A 22411-nucleotide genomic window follows, 5' to 3' on the forward strand; every position below is an offset into this window, starting at 1 on the left:
CCAAAAAAAAAAAAAAAAAAAAATCAAATGTTAATAAAAGTCTCCAAAATTTACTTTTGCAGAAAATTCATTGTTATTGAGTTTTTTCAAAAGTAAAAAGTGTATGATGTGGGACATATACCTCCTAAGTTAACCTTAGCAAGAGAAAACAGGGGAGGTACATAAAATTTTTAATAGTTGTACTAAAAATATAAAGTTTTAATCCAATTATAATATGTTGGGAGAAGAAAAAGACAAACTAATCTAAGCTGCTAGAATACTATATGTTCTAGGAATCACTGGGTTTTAGGAAATGGGTTGGTTAGAAGGCAGTTCAGGCGGCATGTAGGGTGATGTAATTAAAAAAAATCTGGGTACTAGTTACAAGATTACTTTCAATTTGTGAAAACTCATCAAGATGTACACTTTTATGTATGTAAGTAGAATGTCCATAAAAATGTTACTAAAAAAAAAAGTTATGAATTTACTCCCAATAAAGTGCATATAGACTATGCCTTCCTTTTCCGCTACAGTCAAATAGTCTATGGTCACTCAAGTCCAAGAGGTAGCTTAAAAAAGGCTGCTCCAGAGATGTGACTGAGAAATCTGGTATTAAAAGGCTACTTAAGGATTACAGATGCTCCCTACTTCAAATACATGTATTCATTTAAGGTAAACACCAGATGTAGACTCCATTTTTTGTACTTTTTTACTGGTGTTTATCAAGCACTGTGCTTTCTAAAGCTCTGCCTTGTGATTGCTGCCTTAAAATTAACTGAGGTAATTGTTAAAGCAGATTCCTGTTGGCTCAATGAAGATACCTGATTTGTATTTACTGTATTTCCTTTTTCATTCCCTTAATTATTATTTTAATTTTATCCTGCTTCCAAGGTCTCCAAGTTATTTTAATATATGTGTGCTCTAAAAAACATTAGAGTCCTGAAAATCTTGATTCAGCAGGAGAGCCCTGGAATCTATCATTCAAAAGCAAGTACATCATATCATTCTCTGAAATCTGTCATTCAAAAGCAAGTACATCATATCATTCCCATATGTGCCATCAATAGTCCTTTGGGATCAGTTGGGTTGGGCATTTTGGCATCTCTCACACAGGCAATTAAGGAGCTGTTATACTGAAAAAAATACTGAAGGTGGGCAGCTTAGGTTAACTCTTCTCTAGGTTCTTATGCGAGTGATTAGCCCTCTTTATTACTTTGAGCAAAATCTCAAATTGAGGATTGGAAATAGGATGGAAATTCATTCATATATAGAAATTCTCCCTGAACTCCTGTAACTAATTAATACTCTACAAGTACTTTGGGTCCAAAACAACAGTAACTGGTAAAAGGTCACATTTCATTTTTTCCTATGTAATATTTGTTTTTGTCCTATGTATATATGCTTAGAATGTCTTTACAGAGATATGGCAGTGGCAAACCTGTGCCTACTTAGTCAATGATCATATTACTATTACCAGGCTAATTAATCAAAAATAAAAATATTCTATTGCTTCTTGACCCTTCTTATAAAATTAACTTTCTTAAAACACTTCAGGACCTCCTTTATTTAAATTCCCATACTCTAAAAAATAAAGAGTACATCATTTTTCTATATGCCTATTCATGACCATTACTCAAATATTCAAGAACTTACAAGACTGCAAAATAATTTATCAGATAAAATACAACAACCATGCTGCATGTTATACTGCTGATTTGTTAGTAAGGTTGTAAATAGAGCAAAATAAAACTTTCTTGGTTCGAAATAAATACCCTTTGTGTGATAAAAAAAAGAAATTTTCACTAAATGGAATATAAAATAGTCATCACAGTCTCAAAAAATCCTTATAATAGGAAAGCAAAATTACTGACATGTTTCCCCCCAAGAGAATATTATTAATAAAATGAAATATATTGTATCTTCACTTAAAATAAGAATATGCTCACTCTGTCTATAATTTATTGCAATGAAAACATCAATCCCCAAAGCTCTTATATACCTTTCAATAATGAAAATCTTTCTCTTTTTTTAGATTTTGAGATATAAACTGACACAAGAATTGACTAAAGAAATTATAATCCAGCCACTCTGGGGAGGACTATAGATTCTGAAAACTCTGCTTATAACAGATACTTCAATCCATTTAGCTGGTGTTTTGAACATGGGGACCACCTTGTCTATAAACATCAAAGCCAGCCAGACACAGACTTACGACAGTAGCGATGTAGTAACTTTTTCTGGAAATCTTCTAACTCACGTATTATTCTCTTAATTTGTCCTGCCTTTTTCCTTCTCAACCCGCAAAGTCTTCTTTTCCTATGATGGGTTTGATCCCATTCCCAGTTTTCTCTCAACCAGGAGAAAACCCCACTAAAGTGCCTTCTGTGATTTAGCCAATTAGAATAGTCTGTCCTGCAACAATTAAATTTAAAAAAAAATCATCGACATCCCAAAACACTTTTCTCTAAACTTTTCAGAACTTTGAATATAGTGAGAGTGAGAGGTCAATGTTTCTCCCATGTAACAGCTATTCTTGAGGGGAAAAACATAACAAACAGAACTACTTAGTCTACAAGTTTTCTGATACAAACTTTTATTTTTATATTCCTATACAACCAAGAAGCCTATGAAGAAAGATTACTTGGGAACAATCACGTGGTAGGGTTTAATAAGTTACACGTGTGAGGAGTTGCAGAGGGAGAAGAAATGACAAGCACTGCTTAGAAAGTGGCTTTCGTTTGAATACTTTAAAATATTTAGACGTGCAGGTGTACTTCTATATGACCTTTACAGACAAGGAGGTCTTGCCAAAAATCAAGGTACTGTGACGGATAAATTGCCTTTCTTTCTTCAAGCAGTTGCAGGTCAGCTTGTGAGAAAGGAAAGAGGCCAAGTAAAATATCACCTCTGTGTGTCTTTCCTCAGCCTGCACATTTGGACAGCCACTATATTCAACTGCTACATTCTATTTCTGTGTTCTCTAATCCACTGAATGAATAATAGTATGAGACAAGAGGACACCATGCTTTTTTCCTCTATTAATTTCCATAATTGGCATAACAGCTAATTAATTTAGCCTAAAGCATAGAATTTTTACAAACATTTCAGTGGAAAATAAAAAGACACATTGTTCTTGTTGAATAAACACAAATAATGTTTTATGTGGCAATCTACTACAGTTTTCTAAAGTAGAAAACAACATTAAAATAAAAGATGAACTTTTATTAATGTATCAGAAAGGCCAACTGAGTTCAGAAAATGTGCTATTTATTGAGAAATTCAAGGAAAAATTGCTATTTCATTACTAATAACAACCACTGACTGAAATTTCTGTGAAATGATTTTCTCTAAAATGCATAAGGAATTTTCACTTTTTCTTACATAAGAGACCTTACTATTGGAGTAAAGGAGATATACTTATTTTTTTAAGTACACAAAGGATTTTTATTCACCAATCATTTTTTTTTATGATTTTGTTTTATTTTAAATGCACACGGTACAACTGCATGTTTGTTACATGGACATATTGTGTAGTGGTGGGGATGGTGCTTAGATATACTTATTTTCTATTATTCTGTTGAACCAATATATGGTGTGCAATGGATGTCATATTTTTATCCCTTCAAATTCTTATATTGAAATTCTAATCTTTAATGTGATGGTATTAAGAAATGGGATTTTTGTCAGGTGATTAGGTTATGAGAATGGAGTCCTCCTGAATAAAATTCATGCCCTTATAAAGGATAGCCCCAGAGAGTTCTCTCACCCTTTTCCCAACAATTGAGGATACAAGGAGAAGATGGCAATCTGCAAGCCAGGAAAAAGATCTCACCAGGAACCAACCATATTAATCTTGGACTTCTAGTGTGCAGGGTATTGAGACATACATTTCTGCTATTTGTAAATCACTCAGTCTGCAGTACTTTGTTAACAATAGTGTGAACTATCTGACTGGGACATTATGTGTGTGTGTTTGTGTTTTGTTTTTTTCAACAGGTAACCATATGAATAGGACTTGGATTACAAGCTAGAATACCTACACTGATGGAAAAGTATGTCATCCAAAGCATTTGTCTTGCTTTCTGTGGTTGTGCAACAGGAGTCCTCATTTTTTTTTATTTTCCTTGTTCTCTAGAGCTCTGGATTTCCTTTTCTTTTGAATCTCTGATGGCTCCTGTTCAATCTCTTCCTAACAAAAGTGCTTATGCCTTTCTTCTCTTTTCTTTTCTCTCTTTTTTGATAAACCAATGATATACAGATTACAGAAGAAATAATAGTAAAGTATATTCCATAACTTTTTCAACAGATTTGAGGCATTTTGCCAACTCTTTCATTTTCATGGAAGGTTACAACCTTATTTTGAGAAGTGATGGTTGATGATCTGTGACTTGTTACTCTGCCTGACTCTGACACCTGTGATCTTTCAACCTGACAAAGTTTCTGTTGGAAATTCATGTAGGGGGCAAACTTAAATTAGCTTAAAGGTAATATGCAGCAGCATGATCTATTCTTGTTGTTGTTATTTTATTCGCAATACTGTATTAGCAATGTAGTATGATGAATATGATACATGGAAACAAAGCTAAGGTTTAAGAGTTTGTTTGTGTAAGATGATGGACCATGAGAATGTGAACTACAGAGTTCCAGGGGGTGTGGAGAGTTGGGTAGATATATAAGAGAAACTCCAACGGTACCTGGATGGGATTTTATACGTGACTAGATGGGGACACTAGTCACCATGAGGAGTTGAAAGTGCCTAGTGTGAGTGACTGGTCAATTGCAATATGTTTAATTCAAAGAGAGAATTAAAGTAGAAGACTTGAGATTTTAAAAGGATGTGTATAATTTGCTACTTTCTTAATTGATGCAATGGCATAATACTAGGAGTAGTTATCAAGTCAATAATTGGAAATAAGGACATGAACATTAAACAAGAAATATGTCTAGAATTATATATATATATATATATATGTATGTATATATGTAGATATAAAATGAGCCAGGAACCTAAAACCAGTGAGCTTGATATTAGTAGAAGAAGCACAGTTTTTTTAATGCAGTCATAAATAGCTTTAGTTGTGCCTTAACATAGATCCAAACATTTTTCAAGGAGTTGAATGTATTTGAAAATTGAATTGCATCTTTTTTTCTGTACGTACACATTCAAATATTTGTATTTAAATAGAGTAAAGATATTGGTACCCCAATTCAGCAGTCTTAAAGGATTTACTCTTCTAGAAAGAGAATTATCACAACAAATGTTTAATGAGCACCTTCTCTGTATTGCATATAGGGAGGGTTAGGGGCACAGAATACAATGTAAAGAAATATATTACAATCTGCCCTTCTGTAAATGTCAGGAGAAAACAAGCAAGCAAATTCAATATAGCTTAATTAGGGCCACTATAGGGACAAATAAACTGTAAGGAGTGCTTCTAACCCAGGGCAAGTATCTTTTAAGCTGAAAACTGAAGCATCAATTTAAATTAGGCTGTTGACAAGAAAAGGGAAGAATGATTCAGGAAGAGGAACTGCATCTCTAAATGCCTGGATATCAGAAAGAGCATGATGAGTTTAGTACGCTGCAAGTAGTTTAATGCGACTGGAACAGAGAGTATGTAAGGTAACTGGTGCGAGTCCTGGGTTAATATGTTCATGACTTAGAAGGTAAAGGTCAGCCTACTAGACAGTATAAGTAGGTCATGAATAACTACACAAATATCTGAGGGACTGATAAAATGATATTTGTGATTTCATTGCGATCCTTGCATGCAGTTGTTAATCAAAGGGATTTGGATTTAAAATTGCAGTTATTCTTTGAAGGATGGAGAGACAGTGAGTTATTGATAATTTACTCATTTAATCAGTTTCAATAATTAAAGGCTAGTAGCTTTATATTAGATGCCTGAAGTGTAAATATATCAACTCATACACTTTAAAAAATACTGTACTTATAACGAAAGTGAATTTTCTGGGCTTTGTTATAGACACATCCTACATGAACTAGTTCCCTATCATCTGGCATCTAAATGTACTTTCATATTTTTATACCATATGTGATTTTTGCTTAATGAGGTTAGTGATCAAATAACAAAAAACTGGGACATTTTAGAAGTGTTACAAATAATTATACAAAGACATAAGGCATAAGCATAAACAGTTTTGGGTAAACTAAATGTATGATTTTTGTTCATAATGCTTATCATATTTTAAAATATGCTTAAATGATTACAATGTTTTTTTAAAATATTGTTTGGAAATGGAACTTATTTTTTTCAATTGCATATGTTTTAATCCTTCCATGTTCTAAAGTTTGTGTGTTAATCTATTTTTTGTCTTAGTTTCACCTTTGCATATTTATTTGTCAGCATCGTGAATAAATTATTGGCAAAAATACAAAGAATAAAAAGATGCAGCCGGGCTCAGTGGCTCAGTCTGTAATCCCACGCCTTTGGGAGGCTGAGGTGAGTGGATTGTCTGAGCCCGCGGGTTCAAGACCCGCCTGGGCAGCAAGACCTCATCTCTACAATAAACCAAAAAATCAGCCAGGCGTGGTAGCGCGCGCCTGTAATTCCGGCTACTTGGAAGGCTGAGGAGGAAAGATCACCGGAGCCCAGCAGGTCAAGGCTGCAGTGACCGGGAGTAGCCACTGTACTCCAGTCTGGGTGACTGAGTGAGACTCCAACTCGGGAAAAAAAAAAAAAAAAGATGATACATCTCTAATTTGTGGCACTTGTCAGCTATTAAGTGTTGTTAAAAGCTGAATTCTTCAAAGTCTAGGGGAAAATACTTCATTTTTTTTTTTAGCTTCCGAAACAGAAATTGGAACCAATTCCAAAAAAACTTTTATGGCCAAAGGAAAAAAAAAAATGAAGCATTATTAAAACTAAAAAGGGAAGAAGTTGAAAGACTTACTATTACCGAGGAAAACTGCCAGATTGTAGCATTTCAATTGTCCCCTGAACAATCCCACAACACTCAGCTATTATTCAAGCAGGTAGCACATTATTATTCTTACAGATTAATACCTTTGCTTATTATCCCCTTGACTGCACACAAAACACAGTAATTTGAATCTAATAATGTCTATAGAAACGTAAATTAATAATAGAATGTGTTATTAAAACAAAAATTCTCTGATCTGTTCTAATTGATTTTTTTTTTTTTTTTATAATTGATGGACTGAGTTACACTGTACCCAAGTACATCAGGACAGTTGAATTTAATAATACAGGAAAAAAATTGGTTTCTGGTTTCCTATGAGGCAGTTTGAAAACAGTGCTTTGTCCAGCATCTTAACTCCCACACAGAGATGTACCACAGGACTCCAGGTAGAGACACATAGGCAATCAATATGCATTTTGGAGTTCTATATTGTTTCATGATAATTAAAATAGTCAAAGCAAGAAGATGACTCTCATGCATGACCATTAATATATGTGGTAAAAGTAGTGTTTCTTTGCTGAATAACTCCAAACCTTTACTGAATGAAATCCAAGGAAGCCAGAACCATCCATCAGGCTTTCTCTGTGGTCTGGCTCTATACCTCATTTCCCTGTTAACAGCTTGTAGCCTGCTACTTTATGCCTCCAAGCTTTTACTTCTGTTCTTCCTTATGTTCAAACATATTTTTCCTTTTTATTCATTGGCCAGACCCTTTCGATTCAGCCACAATTAGCTTCAGGTAATCTCCCACAAATCTTCCCTGAATCTCCAGATTAATTTAAAGGCCCCTATTCTATGCGTTGTTAGCACTTTTTACATTTTTCCTTTTGCTATTTGGGTTATATTTCCTGCATCTGCTTATTTTATTATTTCCCCTTCTAGACTATAAATTTTTCAAAAACAAAGGACCACTAAATAAACACAGGTTGTGGCTTGTACACTATAATTGATGCGAAAAACATAACTCCTAATTTATGCTCAAATTAAATGCATGTGTGCATAACATTGTTTGCAATTGGACTTCTTGAAAGTTAAACCAGACAGCCCTTCTAAGAAACTGTATATCTGTAAAGAGAGAAGAGCAAGCCAGGCTCAGTGGCTCAGCCTGTAATCCCGCGCCTTTGGGAGGCTGAGGTGAGTGGATTGCCTGAGGCCGAGGGTTCGAGACCCGCCTGGGCAGCGAGACCTCATCTCTACAATAAATCAAAACATCAGCCGGGCGTGGTAGCGCATGCCTGTAATTCCGGCTACTTGGAAGGTTGAGGCGGAAGGATCACCAGAGCCCAGCAGGTTGAGGCTGCGGTGGCCGGGAGCAGCCACTGCACTCCAGTTTGAGTGACAGAGTGAGACTCCAACTCAAAAAAAAAAAAAAAAAAAGAGAGAAAAGAGCATGACTTTAACGTTGGTAAAACAAAATTTGCATGACAATTCTGCCCCTTATTAGTAATGTGATGCTAAGCTAATCACTTATTTTATCTGAGTTTTAGGTTCTACATTTTGTGCAAATGAGGACACTACTAAGGTTGTGGCAAAAATTCAGTGGAAGATATACATAAAGTCACTTGCATAATGTTCATGCTCAGTAAGCTTCTTTACCTTACTTCCCTTTTAATAATTTAAATTTTACAAAAGTAAAAAAAATACCATAAGATTACATTTCTAGAGAATTTTCTTTTGTAAACTTAACTATGGGAAAAATTATGTACTACATACTAAACCTATGCTATCTTTGCTTTTTTTTTTTAACTAATAATGTTCTCCCTGCGCCCAACTCTGCTTAGCCGTTTTCCTACTTTTATTTCACTGCCCAGCTTAAACATCACTTTATCATGAATTTCGTCAGAATTCATTAAAGGATTGTCTGGATCTCTACAGGATCTCTTACATGATTTCATTAAAATATATTAGATATTATTATCAAAATTGTAATGCCAAATAAATTAACCCTGACTTAAGTTTTTCATGGCTAAGGTCATCTCTCAACATAAAGAAAATAAGGAGACGTACATTGAAAGATTTCTGGATAAGTAAGACTGTTCATTTTTATGTTAGAAAAACCAGCAACTTTAAAAAAATACATTAAAATAAAAAAATAATAATTCAGAGAAAATAAATAATAGTTAAAATAAAAAATATAAATCAAGTATGTTTTAGATACGTTTATTAGATATGCTTTTGTGGTCAAAAACTAATTTCTTTGAGTAGAAAAACAAATGAAAGAGAATGTAATGAATTATGTGGAATTAAATATACATTTGACTAGTTCATTTATTATAAATAAACATATTTATTATTTTTATCACATAGTACTATAAAAGCCTTTTTTAAAAGAAAAGCAATACAATGTATTCAAATTGTATTTTATATGGTTCTTTTAACAAAGAATTGGCTAATTGTTATCCACAGCAATTTAAATTTTTATAACATAAAAGTACCTACAGGAGCCCCAACAGATTTATTTGATTAGCAGTTCATAAACACAAGGAAATAAGACATTAGTTTAATTTACCTTAATAACCAAATCAAATTTCTGGTGAAAGTCTCTGTTTACTGGCTCCAGGAGACTAAGTTCTGCAGTCCTAGGATGCATGTGGAAAAATCGTGGATAATCCTCAGGAGTCCCTGAAAGACATCAATATTTCAGCACATAATGGAAAACAATAAGCAACATGTGTATCTGCTTTCATCTATTTCCCTTCATTAACTGAGACACAAAATTACAACTTCATTAGTAAATTAAGTTTCAAATTTATGTAGTCTATGGAAAGCAGACACAAATGTGGTATATAATTAACTAGCATTTGAGTAAGAAAATGAAAAATATTTGTTTGGATGGTTCTACAATTTTTTTTAATTAAAAGAACTCTTTAATTAATTTGAAACTTCATAACATAAAAAGAGATATTAAATGGAAAGAAAACCAATTTCATATTATAACATTGCATTTTAATGGCACATAGATCTTCATGATATCCTGCATGGTCTTTCAGCATATCTTGCAATAAATAAAAATTAGAAATTTGTACCAAATATCAAGATGCTTGAAAATTAGTATGAACATATTTTGTTCCATCTAGGCAAATATTTTCAACACATTGACACACATTTCTTCTTAAATAAATTTCTCTCAGTTGCATTATCTTACTTTGTGTACTGTAACATTAATTTTTCCAAAGTGAAAAAACCAGAAATCAAATGATAGACCTGTACAATATATACATCCATAGAAACAATAACCACAAGAGTAAAATAACATCCAATCATTGAAGCCTACTATGTGTTAAATGATTTATATTCAAAATCATGAATAATTCTTTAAATCATTTCCATTTTACAGATGGGAACTGAAGACATTTAAGAGATTAAATAACTTATCCAAGTCAAAGACACAATCGGAGACAGAGCACACATTGAAATCTAGGCTGCCAGATGTAAAACATACCCAAAAATTATTATCTTTTTTTGCTACCAATCCTTTGCCTAAATTCAGACAAGAAAGGAAATTCTCCTGAATTTATATGACAAGAAAAATTTATATGAAAATTTATATAAAAAAAACAAGAAACAAAAATGTATACCATTAATACGCCATTAATAACAGACTGAAAAATCTAGAAATAGTCAAAATTACAGATAAAATTTAATATGTGATAAAGGAATTATCTCTTCTAATGACAGAGATACAGAAAATGATAGAATTTAATCCATTTTTCATGTACTATACTAGAATAAATCTTAAATGGAAAAGATAGTCATGTATGAGGGGGAACCACAAAAAACCCAGACTTGATAAAAAAAAAAAAAAAAGTTCTGTATTTATCCTTACATGTTTAAACTTCAGTCACCTTCAAAGTACTTTTTATCTGATGCAATACACCTGTGGAGATGCTTTTTCCACTGCTCAAAACAGTTTTAGAACTTGTCAATTTCTATACCTTTTAGTGCTTCTGCTATTTTTTGTTTCGTCTTTCTTACATCAGTAGTCCCCTTTGAGGACTTTTATCACCCGGGAAAAAACAAACAAAAAAGTCACTAGAGGGAGAGTTCAGGTAAATAGGGATGGTTGTGTACATGGGTCATGACATTTTGGGTCAAAAACTGATGGACGATCAGCCCGGTGTGGGCAGGTGCGCCTGTACATCGCCCATAAAGAAATGGGCTTTGAAAGAATCTTAAAAAAAAAAAAAAAAATTACTGAAACCGAACAGGCTCCCACAACAACACAAGGTGATACACTGATGCAGATGGTTCCTAGAACACTTACCTAATACATGTGGATTTATCAATTAACTAAGAAAAAAAGGTCAGTAATGTATTAAAAAAGATTGGTAGTTGAGAATGAATAGACAGTTGACTGAAAGAGAATGGAAAATGATTCTTGATTATAAACAGAAGTGTTCACCACTCTACACAAAAAGAACAATACTTAAAATTACACTAAGATTCCATTTGTGACTTGTGACTTGATCAACTGGTCTAGTCAGACACAATACTGTCTTGGTGAGCGACATAAAATCAGGTACTTTTGGTCATGGGTCAGGTTAATAAAAGATGCTATAAAACTTATAAAGAAGAATTGGGCAGGGTCTGCCAAAATCATCAGTATTTACTCTTTGACCCAGAAATCCTGCTTCTGGGATCTTTAAAATAGCCACTTGAATATACATCAATAGTGGTTTGGCTGAATAAATGATGATACATCCTAAAACAGATGATAATTCAAATGTGAAGATGAATGATAGATATTTTTATCATTACTATAAAACTATTATAAGATAAATTAAATGACAACAGAGATTTGGAAAACATAACATGATAGTATTTTAAGTTTTAAGAAAAAGAACACACACATATATGAGAGGGAATACATATGAATATTTTAAAAAATAAAAACTAAATTATAACATAAAATTGTTACATATGAAAGAGAAAAAGGAGCAAGGAATATGTGGAGGGAATAGGGATTAGAGTTAAACTTCATTAACTTTATCACTTTTTTTGTTTTAGAGCCACATAAATGCTATATATTATTATAAAACTACTTAAATTTAAGAAAATCTCAAAAAATGAAATAAATCAGTCTAAATGTGAATTTAGTTTGTGACATAAGCAAAAACAGAAAAGAACTACCTCAACTCTGAAACAAGAAGGGAAAATTTCCTGGGCATTAAGTGAGGGGGAAATCCCCCCTCCCCAATTTTATGCCATTAAAATAGTCTGAAAAATTTTAAAATAGTCAAAATTACAGTTGGAATTTAGGAGTTTTCCCTTCTAACAGCAAAGTCATACAGAAAAGTTTGGAATTTTATCCATTCTTTGTATAATAGATTAGAATAAACTTCAAATGGAGAAGACATTCATATATAAGAAATAATAAAACTTTATAAGTGCTAGTCACTAGACTTTAAAAGATAGAAACCAGACATCACACCCTCAGAGTATATTGCCTTAGAACAATAAAAATCATAAGAAACAAAAAAATTAAACTTGGTGGTAGCGTTGATGTTATTATACTAAGATAGTTGTGGCAGTATTAGACAATGAATTAATTGTGTACAGAATTATGTGGTATGTCAATTCTATTATTCTCAGTTTTGAAAACTGAATTCTTGGTAAAGGGAAGTAAGGAGATCCAAATGTAAAATTAAACAAGTTAAATAAAGCACTTTAAGTTTTGATTTTTGAATTGGCAGTGGAGTTTAAATTCAGGTTGTAATTTATCTTAAGAAAATATGCACAACATAGCACTGAATGCTGAAACAAAGAACTAAAATGGTCAACTTACAAGCAATGAACAACTTTAATGGGAAGAATGTTGTTTGGAAATACCTTGACCACTAAAAGCAATTAAATTTCTGAAAAAATAATTAATCCAGGTCCAGGACAGGAAATCAACAACATAACTATGAAATACCTGGTCACAGTCAATAGCAAGAAAGATATCCAGTATTACTAAACTGTATTAGATTAATATTTTCAAATTTTCTTAAGCCAAAGGAATAGTTTTGTTTTGTTTCGCTTTGTCTAAAGTTGGGAAAATTTGAGCATTAATAAGGATAAACCTGTAAAAACCTGAGCACATCAAGTATATTTAAATTCATAAGTCCATGACAGTGTTAAAAAACACATTATTTGTCATCTTTGGAGGAGGCTAGGATACTATATCTTCTACTACCAAAAATATAAATAGCATAATGAATTTCAAAATTATATCTATTATGTTATCAGAATTAGTGGTGTCAAAACCTCTATTGTTATGTATACTAGAAGTATTCTACATTTGCACTTTTGTAATTTTGTGGAAAAAATGACAACTTAAATTAACGCCTTAGTGAAAAGTTTATAATTTTGGATATTATAATTCTTCTGGAGGTTTTAGATAAAATTGGTACATTATAAACTTTGTGTGTTTAAGATGTGTAATTTTGTGTTGATCAAGATAGCACTAATATAATTACGATAATGATCCTATCCATCAATACCAAAGTTTCTTCATAACTCTATTATCTCTCCTCTCCCTATCTATATCCCTCACGTCTTGCAACCATCCATCGCTTTCTGTCACTATAGATGATTTTTTATTTTTCTACAAAAGCAAAATGGAATTATTTATGCAACAGGTACTCTTTTGATGAAGGGCATATTGTGTTTGACTTCTTTCACTTAGCATAATGACTTTGAGACCCATGTTGTTTTGTATATCAATAATTCACTAATTTTTACTCTTTGAGTATTATTTTATTGTATGTATTTGTGATAATTTATTTATTCACATGCTGATGGATGTTAGAGTTGCGTTTATTTACAAATAAAGCTGCTATCAACATTCTTGTACATATCTCTGAATTAATGTATGCTTTCATTTTTCATGGGTAAATATCTAGGAACAAAATGGTTAGATTATATGATATGTGTATGTCTAAATGTCTTAGTTACTTTTGGGTGGAGGTTCAACTCTCTAAATTTCTAGTTATTTATAAGTTTGTGTAATCTCCAACACAATTAGGTTTAAAAATGTTTGTATGATCAAATAGCACATTTGTGTTTTCCTTACCCAAATTCCAATTCTTAATCAACCGCTGATTTGTTCACCATCACTGTACTTTAATCTTTTTGATAATGCCATTTAGGTAGAATTATTACTGTCTGTATATTTGGAAATTGACTTCTGTCAACCCAATGTAAAGCATTACAGATTCATCCAAATTGCTGGGTCTACCAATAAAACTATCTTTTCATTGTTGAGTAATGTTTAACTTTTTAAGAAATTGCTAAACTATTTTTCCATGTGTCTGTTCCATGTGTCCATTTTATATTCTCACCAGCAGTGTATGTAGTTCCATATCCTCTATATCTTCACCCACACTTGATATATTCAGTCATTTTAAGTTTTAGCCATCCTAGTGACTACATGATGGTATTCATTGAGGTTGTAATTTGCATTTCCTCCATGATAATATTCATTGAGGTTGTAATTTGCTACATGATGGTATTCATTGAGGTTGTAATTTGCAATAGCTAATAAAATTGAGCAACTTTTCATTCTTATTTCATTTGCATATCTTCTATAATATAGAATTTGTTCATACTATTTACATTTTGTCATTAAATTGTTTGCCTCATTTTTCTCAAATAGTGTTTTTATATATTCCCAACACAAGTCATTTGCTGGACTTATGTTTTTCAGATATAATCTGTTTTCTGTCACTTGACTTTTCAAACTATTATCAATGTCTTTGGAAGAGCAAATACATTATTTTGATGTCATTTAAAATTTTTTCCTTTTATATGCTTACGTTTTAGTGTATTTAAGAAATTATTGCCAGTTCTAATGTTGCTAAATTTTCACTAATGATGTCTTTTAAATGCTTTATAGTTTTAACTACCACATTTGGATATATGAAGTCTTTCAAGTTGATTTTTGTACATTGTATGAAGTATGGAATGAGTTTTATTTATTTAAGTATGACTATTTAATTGCTTTCCAAGACTGGTTGCAAATATTAACTTTTCCTCTTTTAATTTGCCTAGTACTTCATGTCATTTTAAAAAGTCTATATATATTAATAGATTTTTTTATGAGCTGCATTTACCCATCACTTATGAGTATGGTATTTCTGATTATCTAGGTATAACTGGATGAAAAATGGATGCCTGACCTAAACTATATAATTATCAGTCCTCTTTAAGCAATTTTTACTTAGAATAAAAGATTAAAAGATGGGCGTGACATCTGAACCAGCAAAAACAGGCCTGTAGAGGAAAGATCCTTTAATCCCTCTTGTTGAAATTGCTATTTTTGTTCCTTAAAATGCTATATTTTTCTACAATTCTTTGAATTCTGGAAGAAATCAAAGTCTTTCCAGTAAATTTTCTTTACTGCCAAGTCCACTTGATTGTTTTTTACCACCGATGTCCCATTCAAGAAAGCATTTGTTTTTAATGGTTGACACGATGGAAAATGTCCATCCAACATACTGCAAAGATGTGCTTATCTCAAACAGAGAATCAAACATTTTTTTCCTTTCTATTAAGAATGAAAACCTTCACATATAATATTTAATTAGCAGTTTGATACACACAGAAATATGAGAGAATGCTGTCAACTAGCTGCCAAAATTTTATGGTTATCCTTCAAATTTTGACATTGTAGATATGCAAGAATTTATGATCATTCTCAGACAAATGTACTACTGAATACACCCACAATTTTCTTTGGTAGAATAAAGCAATTGTGATATGCCATTTATCTCCAGATAATTTTCTATGAAAACCTTTTAGTGACCCTTGAATGCTGAGTATCTTGTAGAAGTCAAGAGTTTTGGAGTATAAAAACATTGTCCAAGGACAAAAGCACATTTCTAAGATCAAGGTCTCTAAAAATTCACTTAATGTATCCCATTTGGAAAGTGTGCTATGCACTCTATTTAGCAGAGCATAATTAATCTAAAAATATGACTTCTTTTGAAACATCTCCAGGGCTCCAGGTTTTCTTTATCTAGTTTTTTTTTAATTTAATCTTAGGGTTAATTGGTCTAATATTACCCTAATACTCAAGTCACCTGCTACCTTTTCACATAATTAAAATTTTGCTGAAAATTTTAACCATATTTTCTCCTATGCTTTAAAAGCACATTTCATTTTGTATAAAATTATTCTTGGGTTCAAGTATATATGATCAACATTATCTTTAATTTTGTTGTTATTCTTTTCCATTTGTTTTTACTTTGACATTTATCTTTTCAATTACATCACGTTTTTCGTGCATTCTTTGGTAATTCTTATTGCAAACAATAAAATACCTTTATCCCACTCCTATATCTTCTAAAAAAATCTCACCTCTAAGTCCATTGCTTTTGCAAAACTTATTTTTAATCTATTTCTGAAAAATAACACATTTCATATCCTTATCCAAAGTACTGTTAATAACTCTGTAATTCCCTTCAAAATAATAAAATCTTTTTTTACTTGTTCTTCAAGGAAACTAAAATTCTTATATTAGTAAGCAATTTCTCAAAAAATTCCAACAAAGATTTGCCTGGACTCTTTTGCAGTTTTATGACAATGCTTCTTCTTCTTTTTTTTTTTTTTAGCTGGAGTCTCACTGTCACCCAGACTGGAGTGCAGTGGCCGCTCCTGGCCATTGCAGTCTCGATCTGCTGGGCTCCGGAGATCCTTCCACCTCGGCCTTCCAAGTAGCTGGAACTACAGGTGCATGCTACCACGCCCAGCTAATTTTTGATTTATTGTAGAGTTGAGGTCTCGCCAAGTTGCCCAGGCGGGTCTCGAACAATGCTTCTTACTGTTTGAATCTTGGTCTACCTGCACCAGAAAGACCAGGACCCTATCCCAGATCTTCTGAATCAGAATCGCTGAGAAGAAAGATTAGGGGTACATGCTTTGAATAATCTCAAGGGATTCTCATAGCCTCTAAAGTTCGAAAGTCACCACTTCATGCTATATAATGTGGTCATATCTGTTATTTAAACATAAAAACAAATACAAAACTCGGAAACTATACGGATTTTTTTTTTACAAATAATGCCGTAAATTATCTGACTATGCAGGTTCAAATACCAAACTACTCTCATTATCCAATTCTCCATACATTCTCCAAGTGATTCTTTCTTGCCTGTATCATACTAATAGGTTTCTTTTTCATAGTCCGGCTCTCCTTCCTTACTCAATCCCTCTTCCTTTTATACTTGTACCACTGTGGTAGTCTCCTAAACGGTCTCACATTCTACTCCTTCCTCATCACTTAAGTAAACTTTCTAAAATGCCACTTTTATATCCCAGTAGTCTTGGCAAAATTTTACCTACTGTATACTGTGGCAATCCCTAAAGTAGAACTGAGGGCCAAATGTATAACATTTCTATTCTTCATTGATTGGTGCAATTTACATAAAGTGAAATGCACAGATTGAAAACTACAATGTTTTGAGGCATTGCACAGACCCGTGTAACCACCACTGCTATTTATACTTAGATTTTATATTTATTTTCAACTAAAGTTAATACAAAAATAAGCTTAATTAACTAACATTTTACACACAAACTGACGGTCTTGTAACTCTTGATATGTTTTAGGGACACATGTGAGGAATCTTGAAAGAGATGTGGCAACTATACCACATGAAAGGGTAAGCAGCAGTGTATTAATCAGAGTTCTTTAGAGAAACAAAACCAATACAACATAAGGACACACTGGTTGAGAGAGACTGCAAGAGGGGGATGGACTGGTTATAGCTCAGCAATTATGGAGGTCAAGACTATCTATCAACTGCAAGCTGGAGAACCCAAAAAACTTCTGGTGTGATTCTATTTTGTCCAGAGGCCTGAGAACCCAGGATGGGAGAGGGAATGGGAGTGATATAAATCCTAGAATCTGAGATCCTGAAAACCAAAAGCTCCAATGTTCTAGGGCAGGGGGAGGTGAAAGTTCCAGCTTAAGAAGAGAGAATTCCTCTGCCCTTTTGTTCTACCAAGGCACTCAAGAAATTGGATGATGTCCACCCATATTAGTGAGGGCATATCTTTTTACCAAATCTGATTCAAATGCTAATCTTTTCCTGAAGCACTCTCTCAAACACACACAAAAAAATGGAGTTTGACCAGCTATCTGGGCACCTCTTAATCCAATGAAGTTGACGCATAAAATTAACCATCAAAAGCAGCACCCTCCTTTTTGTCTGTTTGCTTTCAGCATTCTGCAATGTGTTTTGGCTAATATTTAGCTAAAGTTACCCATAATTCATAGTATTCATTTTTCATCAAACTAACACACAAAATGAGTGAATAGCTGAGAAAATATTTCTGCAAATAACACTAACGGTGCACACAGAAGTAGACACCAACAAATACAAAAAAAAATCATTTTCCATGCTATTACATGAAATATGCACACTCAGTCACCTCATTAGGATAAAAACATGGAAATCCAAGAAAACTTGAAATAAAGTCAGACTGACAATTTTGAAGTACTCACTATAATTTTTAAAAATAGTGATTTTAATATAATTAATAATTATCTGTGAAACTATTGAATATTGACATTTTAGTGAATGATAACATAAACGTATAATTTAAAAATATTAGTGAGTCTACTCAAGCATATTTTTTAACAATCGGGATGAAGGATCAAGAAAGTTATGTCTTCAAACTAAAATAACTATTTTGAGCTAACATCCACACACAATCTTGCCTAAACTTACTTTATATCTGTAATTCACAGCTTTACTTTATGAACCTTCTCACTACTTGCACTACTTACAGTAGATTAGAGAGGACACATTTTTTTTTGTCTTTCAAGTAAAAGATTGTTTTTTTTCTCTCCCTTTTAAATCTGGGCTAGGCTTACTAGACTCTAGTGTGGTCATGCTCTCTTTCAGCTGTGGCCGTCTCCATGTTTCCTGGCTTTGGCCCCATTCCCTGCCTTAGGTGGGTGAATCTCCTCTTTCTCTCTCTCTCTTAGATGCTTTTAAAATAAACTGTTTCCAATCTGGAAAAAAAAAAATCTGAGCTAGACTTGTGCTTGCTTTGCCTAATAGATGATAGCAGAAGTAACACTATTCCTGTTCTAGGACCAGACGTTAAGAAGCCTAGTAGCTTCACTTTTGCCCTCTTGAAAGACGGACACAAATATTATTATTAAAAAAAAAAAACCCACTAAATAAGATGAAGCCAAATTAAAAGAGAACTTGGTGGTTTGAGGTGAATAACCATCTAGGACTCCGTCTTCAGCTGAACACAGACATTTGAGTAACTTCAGTTATACCATATGAAGCAGAAGAACTAACTAGGCAGTTGACCACAATCAAGCTACAGGAACAGGAGAAATAATAATAAATAATTCTAGATTGGGGACACCAATATTTAGTTTTTGTTTATTTTGTTATGTTTTTCTAGCAAAAGACAGTTAAAATACTACCCACTGTCGCTACACTTCACAGCTTCCATTATAATTCCTCAACCTACAATGTCTCCACATTTTGGCAAATTTATTCCATTTCAACAAATTTGTTATTGCTGGACTTGATCTTCTTTCCCACTGGGTGTGATATGTTAATAGTTGAAGTGGTATAGGAAACCAGGTACTTAAATTAAAGCAATCCCACAAACCCTGGACCATGGACTTAGTAAATAAATTGAATTTTATTTAATTTAAGCCACTGTGTTTTGGGGAAATCTCTGTGAAAACATTTCAGTAAGTACTTTTACTAACATAATACCATACCTATTCCATTACTATAAGTAACCTATTCATTTTTTAGTTCAGTCTATATTCTTATTTAAAGAAAATCTGTTTTTGTGAGTTCAAGTATTTGTGGCTTCTTTATCTACACTATGTTATCCTTACAGGTATAGAATAAGAATCTGAATATATTTAGAAATGAAAAATTTTCTGGAACAATTTTCAAAGAAGTCATCAAAATATGAAGAATCTTCATATGCAGTAAATATGGCCTGTGCAATGCAATAAACTCTTCCAAATTATGTGAGTCATGAAATCAAACTGCTCTCATGCCTAAAAGATAATAATAATAATAGCAAAATATTCCACAATACTCTAGTTTACTAGTCAGGATTAATAGTTTCTGCTAAAAGAAAAACAATAAAACATTTTTAAAATAAACAAAAATTATAAATTGGTGGGAGTGATTCAAAATTGGAATCAATATTCTAAAATTGATAAGACACAATGCAGAAAATGCATTTCAGTAGTTATATGCAAGGTTATGTCATATTTGAAAAGCCAGCATGTGGAAGAGGATTTTTTTTTTACACAAGAAAAGTAAAAACAAAATAAAATAACAAACAAGAAAATTAAATAAATAGAAAATCTGGACTCTCTTTCTAGTAATTGTAGACTATGTAACATACAATAGGAGAAATTTAGAGTCCAGGGATACTTTTATCCTTTCTTCAACTTGATAACTTGATACGTGCATGAGTCTATACCTTCCTGATATGACATTTTCAATATGAGTATATAGTACACCTGGTCATGGAAGTGTTAATATTGACTACTACTTCTAGAGTTAATGAAGGTTTATTTTAAAAAGTAAGCCAAAGTTTTCTGGCTCTAGTATCCTCATTTTTAATCAGTTTGTGATTCCAATTTTTTAGTTGCAACAATATTTATAATATTATCATACTAATACTTTGAAAAAAGAAAATAGTTACATATCCTTGTTAATCAAATGTCAAACCCTGTAAAATGAGAGAAAAATAAAATAGATTAAGACGACGTATTCGATGTATCTGATATCAAATTCCAGGGGTTTTTTTTGTTTTGTTTTGTTTGTTTGTTTTTTCCTGTATGAGACTCTGAGAAATCTAGCCATAATACATTTGAAATATCAAAGAATAAATCAGGAGAAACAGACAAGAAACAATCAGAAACTTCTCAAGACAAATGCAGTATTAGGGAAGAAAATAATTTAAAGGAAACTTGAAATGATATTTTTAGGAATGTATGTGTCGTGAAAATATCTGTGAGTCAGACTCAAACAGCAATTTGTTTTGAATTTAAAAAATAATGTTCTTCATTTTATGTTAATAAGAAAAAAAGACACAAATATTGCCACAAATCAAATGACAAAAAAAAGGAGAAAACCCAGTATTCAAGTTCTGGTGTTCTGGCTCAAATTTCTTCTACATATCTTTGGTTGTGCATTATTTTTGTAACAAAATTTCAAACAACTGACAGGTTAGTTTCTAGGAATTCACTTAATTTTTAAAATAAAAACTTTCAAAAATTATTTGTAACTTATTAAAAATTTAACTTATACAATGATTATATATTATAAATATTTATATTTATAATTATTTTATAATAATGCATGTAAAATAAATAAAAATTATAAACTATTAAAATTATAAAATATTTTCATTTTCAATTATTAAAATATTCTCTTTTATATTCACCAATTAGTTATAATTTGTTCTGTATTTCTTTAACTTTGTTGCTTTAGTTTCAGTGCCCTCAAAATATTTAAACAGAATGAGTTCTAGTTCTTAAAGTTTAACAGGATTTTCTTCAAACTTAACACAAAAATTTTAAAACAAATAATTTGTGAGTGTTTAAAGACAATTAGAATAAATAAGTGTATGTTTTCTCTTTTTTTCTGTTTTTAAGACTCTTAGTCATTTCAACTTTGTATGTTTATTTGCTTTTCATCAAACAAATCTATCTAGTCAAAAGTGGTTTTGAAGTCTTTCACTATGATAATGGTTTATCAGAAGTTTCCTGTACTTCTAACAGTACTTGTTTTGCATGAATTTCAACCATATTTCATTAGATAAATGCACATTCACTAATGTAAGGGTATTTTCTATATTTATTGACATGATCATGTTTCTTCTGTCCATTTTTTCCTATTAATGTGGTTTACTGCATTGCTTTTTTTTTTTTTGGTAAGCATAAATCCTACTTGGTCACAATGATAATCCTGCTTGTTATCTGCCAGGTTTGGAGTACTAGTATATTAATGAGAAATTTTACTTCACTTTATAAGGAATATCAGCATATAACTTTCTATTATTTTAATGTCTTTGTTTAGTTTTAGTATCAAAGTGATGCTATCCTGATGGAATGCATACTGTTTCCTTTTCTTCTATTTTTTGGAATAGTTTCATAAGAATGAGTGTTAAATCTTTTCTAAGAGTTTAGTCAAATTTACCAGTAAATTCCCGGCAAAATCCTTGATCCTGGTCTCATCCTTGTGAGAAGATTTCTGATTACTAAATAAATCTCTTTACTTGGCACAGGTCTGCTTTGATTTTCTATTTCTTCTTGTGTCAGTTTGAATAATTTGTGTCTTTCTAGGAATTTGTCCACTGCATTGTTTTATCTAGTTGGCATAAATTGTACATAAATATTCCCTCCTATGTGTCATTTTTTTTTAACTTTCCATAAGTTAGTAATAAGGTCCTCCTTTTCATTTCAAAGTTAGTAAATTGCTTTTTTTTTTTTTTTTTTTTT

The 22411-nt window shown here is 32.0% G+C and overlaps 1 protein-coding gene across 1 annotated transcript in view; it reads right to left on the bottom strand.

Moving 5' to 3' along the window:
* Nucleotides 1–9433: 9433 nt before the first annotated feature.
* Nucleotides 9434–22411, bottom strand: part of LOC103258548 (protocadherin-15-like) — a gene marked incomplete at its 3' end in the record, with an annotated part of 169198 nt that continues 156220 nt past the window's right edge. Inside the window, exon 8 of the mRNA XM_021711428.1 lies at nt 9434–9546. Within this exon, the coding sequence (XP_021567103.1) occupies nt 9434–9546 (113 nt within the window). The remainder of the gene's footprint in view (nt 9547–22411) is intronic.

The sequence above is a fragment of the Carlito syrichta genome, unplaced genomic scaffold (assembly GCF_000164805.1).
Source record: "Carlito syrichta isolate Samal-C Ts95f unplaced genomic scaffold, Tarsius_syrichta-2.0.1 Scaffold302281, whole genome shotgun sequence".
Taxonomy (NCBI): domain Eukaryota; kingdom Metazoa; phylum Chordata; class Mammalia; order Primates; family Tarsiidae; genus Carlito; species Carlito syrichta.